At 48.2% G+C, this 10,497-nt stretch overlaps 1 protein-coding gene across 1 annotated transcript; it reads right to left on the minus strand.

Moving 5' to 3' along the window:
- Nucleotides 1–366: 366 nt before the first annotated feature.
- LOC126043696 (melanin-concentrating hormone receptor 1-like) lies at nt 367–5,435 on the minus strand. The gene is given in 3 exon segments (XM_049812481.1): nt 367–1,647; nt 5,100–5,240; nt 5,243–5,435. Coding segments are annotated over 3 exon segments (1,383 nt in total). The 3' UTR covers nt 367–598.
- Nucleotides 5,436–10,497: the final 5,062 nt, after the last annotated feature.

Genomic DNA, 10,497 nt, shown 5'->3' on the forward strand with positions numbered 1-10,497 from the left:
CAATACAGCCCACTGGAGGCAGACGGGGCTGGACCAAAAGGCCAAGTGACAGACCTAGGTGAGACTTCTGGCCCCAAGATCTCTCTCTGCTGTTTGCTTCTAGGATATGAGCACAGATGTCAAAGTTTCCAGGTCAGATTTCTTATCAAGAATAAATATATGACCTTGTGTTTCAAAGGTTTGAGTTTTGAATGAAGAAGCTGTATATTGACATGCTGCTTAGGAACCCCGGTCAGGCCGAGAGACGAGGAATCATTGGGCAGTGTTGTTGATAAAGGTTTTACTCTTCCAGGGTGAACATTCCCCCTTGAAATCCTCTTTCTGTGCTGCCTCTCTCTTCCATTCATCCTCTTTGGGGGCCCATTGTCTTGTGTGATATAGTCCTCCCATACAGGAGTGGAAAGAAGCAGCAGTATGCAGCATCTCATAGGCCAAGGGCTGTGTAGGAGCAGAGCCCTGCAATGAAAAAGGGAGGCACCTGGACTCTTGGAGGTGGAAGCTTGTAGTTCATATGCTTCACCAGGAATTGCTTGAACCTGCTGCTTCTCTACTGACTCATAGATCTGAAGGCTTTCTGCTGTGGTCACTTCAGAGCGCCCTAGTGAACAGCCACAGTCACAGGCAGTGAACGTGGGGAAAAGTCCTCCAGAAACTGAGTCTGCTGGGTGGATTCTGGTGCCAGTTTCAGACACACACTAGCCTCTGTCATGCTGTTGTTGTTGACAGAGCTGCTGTTGCGACATGGCTCTTTTGCAGGGCGGATGGCCACTAAGAACTGGCGCTTGAAGGTCTCGCTGAGAGCAATGTAGAGGAAGGGGTTGAGGCAACTGTTGGCATAGCCCAAGCTAATGGCAAAGTTGTAGGCATAAAAGAAGGCCATGGATGGTGTGTCAATGCCGAGGTGAACCAGCTGGAGGATGTAGAAGGGAGCCCAACAAATAAAAAAGGCAGAGCAGATGGCAACTGCCATACGGGTGACTTTCTTGGTACGTACCCGGAGGCTCCTTTGGGGCAATGGGACCACAGTGGTGGCCATGTGCTGGAGGATCTTAAAATAGACCACGCAGATCACAATCAATGGCACAGCAAATGCCAGCATGAACTGATAGAGGGTGAACCAGTAGATATCAGTCTCTGGGTTGGGAAGCAAGAGAGCACAGCGGACGGTCCCATCTTCCAGAGGCATAAGACCTGCATACATCCATACGGGAATGATGGTCAGGAAGGAGAGGAGCCACACCAAGCAGATAACTAGAGCTGCAACACATGGGGTCCGGACATAGGTAGATTTTAGAGGGTAGACAGTTGCTAGGTAACGGTCCAGTGTCATCACTGTAAGGATGTTGGTGCTGGTGATCTGGCTGTTTGTGTCCAGGGCAGTGATAATGGTGCACAGGGGAGCTCCAAAGTACCACGAGCCGTTGCCTAGGAGCTGGTGGATGAGGAAGGGCATGCCCAAGAGGAAGAGGAGGTCCACAATGGAGAGGTTGAAGATGAAAATGTCAGGCACGGTCTGTTTGCATCTCAGCTTCTTCTTCTTAACAATAGTGTAGATGACAATGAGGTTCCCCACAATGCCCAGGAAACAGATGATGCTGAAGAGACTGGGCATTATCACATTGGTGTATGGTGTTGGCTTCTCTGCTACTGTCAAGACAAACCAAAGCAGTGAGCACAACCCAGAGGCAACCTCTTTACATCTCTGTATGCTTGCCCAGTCCTGCAGCTAGATCCCCCTCAGAGATGTAGCTTGGAACAGTGCTTAAGATCCTCTGCAGCATGGAGGGTCTTAGCTGGGGATTTGACACTTCCTTCTCTGCCACTCAGTACATGCAGCAGAACACCCAAATCTGGCCATGTGTAGGCATCTTTCCTTAGCTCTCCTGATGTACTTCTGTCCTGCTCTGAAATTCCCTGGCTCTTTTTTGGGAGACTAACATTCAAGCTGGTGTGCCTCTGCACTCACTCTTCCAGAGAGTGCTGAGTGTCCAGCCATTTCTGAGGGGAGTGGGTGAGGCAGCTGGTGCTTTGTGCATTGGAGAAGTAAAGCCTCTGTATGGGTGCCAAAATCTGGATATAGTCAACGCTCAAGCTGTTGTCAGAAAACTTTAGCTTGTCTGTTGGGTGGTTTATCTATTGTACAGTATGAGATAGCTCTGTTGTCAGGGTTAGGCCAGAGCATGCACTCCATTCCATCTTCCTTCCCTGCCCCTCTCCCTTTCTCTAGTTTCTTTTCTTGAAAGAATTCCAGGTGTGTGGCCAGACAGGGATTTGGGGAGTACGTTTCAGAGTGGCCCTTCATCAGGCAGTGCCCTAGCTCTACGAGGAGGAAAAACATGGCTTAAAGCTGCTGTCTCTGAGTTCTGGATGCAGGTGGATTTCCAAGGCAAAATTCTTGCCTGATAACATTTAGCTTATCAGCACTGATGCTTGACTGTTGCTCTTTGGGCTAGGAGGCCCAAACATAATCTAATTCACATTTGCCTTGTCCCTAACCCAGGTTTAAAATCACATTTTGAAGCCACAAGCCCTCAGTGCCAACTAACAGGGATTTCTGCTCTTGGGCACAGAAGGTGGTGTGTAAGGCACTGATCGTGGTGCTCTCTGTTCTGCAGGACTGCCATGTGCAGTGTGTGAAATCCTGAAAGCCTGAAATCACCCTCAGCTGAGGCAAATCTCATTACTCCTCTCCTATGGGACCTGGTAAGGTTTTTTCCTAGGGGAAGGCTTTGTGTGAGTTATTTGTGTGGCTTGTACAAGGACATGCATGACAGCCCCTAAGCTTAGACTGCATGTGTCTTTCACTGAATTACAGATGATTCAGTGTGGTGTTAATTGGAAATGCTTTCAGTCACTGTACTACTCCATCTCCTTAGCAGCCTACACCTGTAGGAGAAGTGGGGAAGTCTCCTTCAACAGAACCTAGGGAAATCTTGAAAATGAGATTAAGTGAAATAACAGATTCTCATAAGGTGTTGTCTCTGCCAAAGCAGTGTCTGTTTGCTGAGGTGGTATTTGCTGATTTTGACCTCTAGAATTCTTGAGTACTAACAGATTTACTTTGGTGTGACAGAGAAGCTTGAATTGGCAAGATAACTGAAGCTACACTGGTGGCCTGTGGCTGGAAAAGTGTGTGTCGTATCAACTGTATGTAATATTTCAGTGCTCTCAGAAGTGGGACATGATGAGCAGCCACTGCCTCAGTCCTCCTGGCACTAGGAAGCAGCCAGCTTAGGCATAAGCAAGGCCAAGGTCAGAATTCAGTAGAGTGGTTGCTGCACCATTTTATCAGAAAGCTTCTATGCAGATGACGGAAAGCAGCCAATGAGGCACAGGAGAACTGGCAGGGGCATGAAGGTGAAAGCCAGGCTTGGTTGGCAAGACAAAAAAGCCTGGTCTGGGCCACTCGTGGGGGTTTGAATGGTCCCTGTTCTTCCTGGCTGTTCAATGCAAAAAAATGCCCCATGTTACATGGCTTCTGACAGGTAACATACTGTCATCAGCACCCTATTGAGACCTGATATTTGCTCTTCAGCATCCAGCCTCTGAACATCCAAACAGCTCCTTAATACTTGAACATGGCAGACTAGAAATTGGAAGATGACTCTGGTCCTGCTGTTCTGCACGTAGCTGTTATGAGTTCTGCTCTCCTCTCTTTTAGTCGCAAACTTTGTTATGAATGTGGTGGGCATGGATTGTATGAGTGAAACATAAGGCCACTTGGTTAGCTGGAAATTGGGACAAAATGTCCTTTTGCTGAAGTATAATCAATACAGTGCTCATGCTGATCCTGTAATGTTTGGAACAAGCTCAGCTGACCTTAAAGCAGAATGTGTGCAAGCCTGAAGCCTTCGTGTGAAAGGTAGTCTGTAGAGCTGTAGCTTCTTTCCTGCTATTGGTATTTGTACAAGCAGGACTTTCAAGTGTTATTAGCTGAAAGCTAGTGTGAAGCTATAGCTCCTGTCTGTATTATAGGCTGGAGTCAGAAGTGCATGACTATCAAATACTCAAAAGTTATCTCTTTTCTAAAGTTTCTTTCATCTTGAGATATCACTGAACCTGAATTTTCAGGGCTGCTGCTGTGCGTATACAAGTGGCTTGGCTGTACTTTGTTTACTGAAACAGCTACTTCAGGCATTGATTTGTCCTTGCTTGTAGATCTGTGGCTGCCCTGTTACTCTTTTAAGAAGTCCCAAAGGGGATGGCACTATGTGAACTGAATGAGGACTGGCCTCAATATTTTTTACTCTAAGGTGATTGTTGTCCTCAGCCGTGCCCAGATACATAAGAAACTACATCTTTACTGCATTTCAGAAGGAAGCACTTCAGGCACACTTTCAGTTTATAAAGGACAAGCTGGTGCACAGGGAGTCAAAGCCCACACATAAAACCCCTTCTGTTGAAGAGTTTCACCAACTTGCACCACTGAGAATTGTCATGAATAACCCTAAACTATTGATTTGGGAACAGTGGTAGCACAGAGAAAACAGGAGACTGATAAGGATCTCTGCTTCCCTCTCCAGAGATGTCTCATGTTCTCTATGCCTTGTTCCCCTCCCTGTCTAGCTGCACTGGTTCATCTCTTCTCTGCAACTAAGACCAATGGGCTGCTGGAGTTATTACTGTCTCACAGCCAAAAGGTAGTGAATTGCTTCAAGCCACTGGGGCCAACGGTGGTGGTCGGGCTTTATTTTGGTGCCGTGTGGTGTTCCGGGAGGGAGGGCTGGGGCCTGGGTGGTTCCCCAGCCCCCGGGAGGGGGTCAGCCCCATCCCGCCGGCCGTGTGCCGCCCCCTCGGGGCCCGGAGCTGTCCGCCCTCGGGTGCTGAAGGCGGCTCGCCCCGGCCGGCAGCCCCGGGGGTGGGGTGCTGGCGAGTGGGGGGCGACGACCACCGTATCCCTGCGCTCAGCCTCTCCCACTTTATGGGGTACCGGCCGGCCCCGCTGAGCACGAGCAGCGCCGGGGTCAACGCTGCAGAGCAGCACAAGAGGGATGTTCAGGAGGACTTTCTTCTGCAAAGCTCTTCGCGCCCCCGCCCCGGCCCCAGCGCGGCCGCCTCGCCGGGGAGGTGCGCCTCCGCCCCGCGCAGCCCCTGCTCACCTGAGCCGTTTCGAGCCTCCGGCGCGGAGAAGTTGCGGGAGGAGTTGGCGGGGGCCATGGCAGTGAGTCCCGGTGCCAGGGATGGAGAAAGTTGGGCAAGTTTCCCCAGTGGATCCGCGGCGGCGATGGGGTGCCCCCCCGCCTCTGGCCTTTCCCCGCCGGGGCGGACGGGGGCCGGGCGGAGTGTGGGAGGCAGAAGCCCTCCTGTAGCTGGTGAGCAGAGTCTGCGGCTCGGCTACGCTGCGCTCCGCCCGCCCAGTCCCGCCCCGCCGAACCCGGAGCAGGTACTGACATCAAAGAGCAGCTGACTCCGCCAGCCACGTCGTCTGAGAGCATCCCTCCACCGCCGTCGGGTGGGAGGGAATGCCGGTGCCGAGCTGGGCTCGGGGGGAGCCTCCCTCCTCGAGTGGGAGGGGGCCGACTCCCGGCCCGAGGTTGGGCAGTGCCTCGGTAGGGCTGCGGCGAGAGCCCCTTCGCATCACACGCCGCCCCCGAAAGGATGGCTAGGATCTGCGTCCTCCCAGTTACAGCCAGCCTGCTCTTGCTATCGTCAGTAGGAGAGGAATAGCAGATGTTGTCTTTTAAGTAGCTCTGATCTCCTGTTATCAGTGTGTATCTTTCTCTCTTGCAGAGACATAGGCACTTCTCATCCCTGAGTCACAGGCACATCACCACTAGTGGGGTTGCGGGATGTCAAGGCACCAAATTACTCACTGAAAACTCCGTTGCTTTGACCCTCTGACCCCTCTAACTACAATTCCGACCTGAGACACTTCACTTTTAATTAATTCTCTGCTGTTTTCTACTGTTCCACTTCTTGCCACAGCTCATTTGCTTCCTAGCTCCAGAAATTAGCTTTATTGCTAGCTCAGGTTTTATTTGTATTCTATTATTTTGGCCTTAAAAATACTAGCCAAGAGCTCCCTTGGGCTTTGAGAAACTGCTTTGCTCTTTTTCTGTGCCTTGCCAGAGCAGTAGCCTGCTCTTTTCTGTGGCTTTCAGCTGATGATTTTGTTGTGCTTCCTGCCCACTGTTTATACATGAATTTGGTTCCTCCATTATAGTTTGATAAATCACATGTTACTAGGGTGAAAGGATCATTCTGTACCATCTCTACCTCTGAGCATTTCCTGCACAGAAAAAGCATGATATCTTGTCAGAAGTCTGCAAGAAATCCAGCAGCAACAGGCAGCTTTTTCTCTGTGGCAGAGTGCAGTGTAGGGGATTGGGTTTGCTTTATAAACACTACATCTGTCTGTCTGGAAATCTGCCTTGCTTCTGTCTCTTTCTCTGTAGTTGCAAAGGCTGCCATCAGCTGTAGGGGCCATTTTCTGGAGCTTCATAAGGCTGTATCAGTCAGGACTAGAAGTAATCTGTACCATTAAAAATGAGGTCCAACGCGCATACCAGCAACAATGCCAGCATGGGTTGTAAGCCAGACTTGGCAGCAGCATTTTCAGTATGGGCCTTTTACTATGTAAGCCAAAGGAGTTCATCATTATTAGGTTGTCCTCTAGTGGACCAGCAGCAGACAGAAATCTGGAGCGTGCTTCACCCAGGCATTGTAGCTCTTAGGAATTAGAGACAGGCTGGGGCCAATTTGTCTGCTATGCTGTGAGGTTTTTGCTGAGTCTCTGGAGTTGCCTCAGTCGGTGATTTGCCCAGGAGGTTTTTCCCTGGCAGATATCCATGGTATATAAGACAGTTTTGAACCTGCAGAGCTTGCAGAAAAGTGCTGTTTCTCAGTCACTTAATATTTTCTTTAAAAAAACCTTTATTCCTCACATCTTGGGCAAACGTTAATTTTCATCTCCCTGGGGTTACTACTGCAAAGCAAGCTACGGTTTGTGTATTGGGATGAACAAAGGCAGGAGAGCTATTGTGAACAGGGTGCTGTCCTCTGCAGTGAGTGCCTTCGTGTAATTTTGCTTAATCCAGTCTTGAAGTACAGAGTATGAGTGTTTGCATGGGAAACCAGTGGGCAGTTGCTATTCCAAACATTTTCCGTACATAGACAAGCTCCTACTCACTTTCCCTGGAGAGGAATGAGCTATCTTATAGCTTTCAAAGAAAGAACCTGACATTTAAATTTAGCAGTTTCCAGAGCACAGCATTATTTTTAATTTGCAATCTCAAATATTGCTGTTCACTTAGAAACCACCGTGTGTTTGAGGAAGCTGTAATTCCTTCTTCTCAGCCGTAGGGGCATAATAAACTACAGCCGCTCCATCCCTGAATGCATGTGTGTCACAGCTGCAATGACGAAACTGTGCTCAGCATATGATATTCACTTCACCAGAATGGTGATGTGACTGTTTTATTATTGGGCTTTTATATTCAGACTTTGACAAGGTTTGGTTCTCCCTTTTTGCGATGTCAATAATCTATGGAAGTTCTTGCCCCAAAGGCAGGCTTGTCTCTATAGAACCAGCCCCACCAAGCTGAAGGGCTGGAGAGAAGGAGAGGAATATTAACTGCAGCAATTGGTGATGCATAGCCTGTCTGTGCATAGAGCTCGCCATTGCCAGAAGGAGCAGGCACAGTAATCGGCTCATTATCTGGCTGAACACTTGAAGACAGCAGCTCTCTGAAGGACTAGTTCTGTGAGTGCTTATCTACTGGAAATTGCAGGAGGGATGAGCTCTCAAGGGACCTTGGGATATAGCCGAGGAATGGTACTAACCACTCTATGTAATTACAAGGAAGATTGAGGCACTAACCCCTTGAAAACACATCTTAAAAGAGAGATATAGTAATTAACATTTAAGCAGGGAACTTCCATCTTGACAGCCTAATGATGTAGATAAAGGTGTGGAAATGGAGCTCAGCCCTTGAACATAAAAGAAAAAAAGTTACTTCTTCCTACAAACTTGGCATCACCACTACCCTTAGACCATACTGTCTGCAACATCACTGTTATGAAGAAAGATAGTAATCTTCCAAAGCTGCTTCTAGGCAAATTCTGTGACTAGGGAGTGAATCTGGCTGGTCTAACAGTGGTTTAATGCTGAAAGGCTCTTGCATTTCAGTAATGAGTTATATTTCCTGCGTCTGTCCCAGCTGGAGATCCTGTCTTACGCAACACAAGTAGAACCACAGCGTCCCGTGGGGCAGAATGCAGCGCCGGCTTCTGTTACTGTGCTACTGAAAGCATTTCCCCAGCTTGTTTCACCAAATAATTTCTCATTAAATGGAGACTTTCTCATTTGCTAAATATTTATTTAGCACCTAGCTACTACTCTGGTTTGCACTCTGGAGAGAGAAGCCTTCACTAAGAGCCAAGTTGCAAATTCTCCCCTCTAACTCACTGGTCTCCTTATTCACAACTCCAGACTTATAGAATGGGCCTCTGCATTTTTATTGCTTAGCTCTTTGTCTTTGTTTATATTGATCAAATAGCCTAATGGGTGAAGTATTGCCCTTGCAGTGGTCTTAGGGCTAGGGACAATTTCATTCAGGATGTGTTAGACATGGTGCATCAACCCTCCATACTGGCTGAGTACTTGAATATTACTGTCTCTGTCCGATAGCTGCACATCAGTCTCACCCCTTTTCAGGCAAGATTGGTAAAGTAGTTTCCAACTACTGATCCATTTTGTCTTCCTTGATTTTTAGAAAGTGAGTCTTTGCTATTACTTCTCATCTACAGAGAAGGAAAATGTCACGTGGCAAAGTTAAATAATTTCCCTAAAGCTACATGCTGAGCTTGAGGTAAAAAATTGACAGCAATTCTCTCTACAACAGCACTGGTTTAGGCAGCATCTTATCCATCTTCCTGCAATGATTATCCCAGCACAACTGTTTGTATCCCCACGGAAGCATGTGTGCTGAATGTAATCATTTGATCAAAAAAAAACCCCCAAACAGAAAACCCAAAGGTTTGAAGGAGTAGCTTCGTCAAGGCAACTTGATGGTGACTCAGGTGTTGCTGTCATCGATCTAGATGTGCGCTGCATATATGGTCTGGCTGATTGGCAAGAAGTTGTTGTCATGTCTTGATGCCTGATTCCATAGAGATCAGTGCTACTGTGTGATCTGGTACTCCCCTGGGCTGGTATTAATGAACACGGAGCCATGGCCTGAGACTAAGCTCTGAGCAAACCCCCCATTTCCCAACTCCCAGACTCTGCTTTCTCTTATATGTGTGTGTGTATAAGGAATAGAGCAGAATGAACCCCCTTTCACAGCTGCTCAATAGTCATACATGGCTTCAGAGGAATACTTAGCTAAACAATCATCTAAACACTCTTGTTATCCACACTGGACTTCTAATTACTGGATTTCTAATTAATTAGCACAAAGTGGGCATTTATCTGAAACCGGATGACCACTTCTTCTCTCCCTGCAGGCCTCCTGCCCTTGAAATGACAGGTCCGAGCTGCCTGATCAGTCCTGGCTCATTCCAGTCTCACGCTGTTAATTTGAGGTTTTAGTTTTCAGCTTCTGCCCATCCCGGTTGCTCACAGCAAGCCAAAGGCCAGGGCAGCAGCCTTCTGTGGGTTTGTTTTTTTGCTGCTAAAGGTTAGAGGATCCCAGAGACAAAAGCACAACCAAAAATAACAACAAGGGGCCGAGCAGGTCTTGCCCTGTGACAGGGAAGCCGAGAGGCTGGCGGGCTCCACCACTGTCTGCGACTGATGAGCTGAGGTCAGGGATGCGGATGTGCACCCGGTGAAATGGGCAGATCCCGTCATCAGAGATAAGAAGCTGCTGGTAGCTCTCTGTTGGACAGAAACAGCCAGGAGCCCCCAGGGAGGCAAACCCTGCTGCAGGGTATAAGGTGTTAGTTACTGTGCTTCTCTTTTGCAAGAACAGGCATTAGCACAAGGAGGCAGCAGCTGTAACCTGAATTCCTCCTGAGTCTGAACAGGGGGAGGGAAAGTTTTGGCTCAGATCTGTAGCTCGTGCATAACTGCGCATAGGGCTCAAGATGAGGCAGAGCACGAGGATTGATGCAGGGGGGATGATGACCAAGAACAGATGTCTGCCCAACCCAAAATGAGCGCTCTGCCACCCTTTTCAGTGAGAACGATGGTGTTGAACTTGGAAATGGAAATTACACATCCAGGATGAAGCAAAACTAAAAATCCTGAGAGGTTCAAGTCAGGGAGACAAGATAAACTCCAGTCAGTGCCTGGAAAGAGCTGTCACATGAAATTGCAAATCCAAGTGTGAGGATTTATGACAGAGCTAATAAAAAAAATAAATTTTTAAAAAAACAGAAAGTGTTTTATAATGAGAGATGGCAATCCTGCTGCCTGATTCTGAGCAGGGGCAGCAGGGAGGAAAGCAGAAATACTTGAATTTTCAGCTGCGGTACATTGATTCTGCCCAAAGCCCAGTAAAGCGTTTGATAGAGCAACTCCCAGGAAATTCTTAGGTTGCAGAAGATGTGGAG

This window comes from Accipiter gentilis, chromosome 10 (genome assembly GCF_929443795.1).
Source record: "Accipiter gentilis chromosome 10, bAccGen1.1, whole genome shotgun sequence".
NCBI lineage: Eukaryota > Metazoa > Chordata > Aves > Accipitriformes > Accipitridae > Astur > Astur gentilis.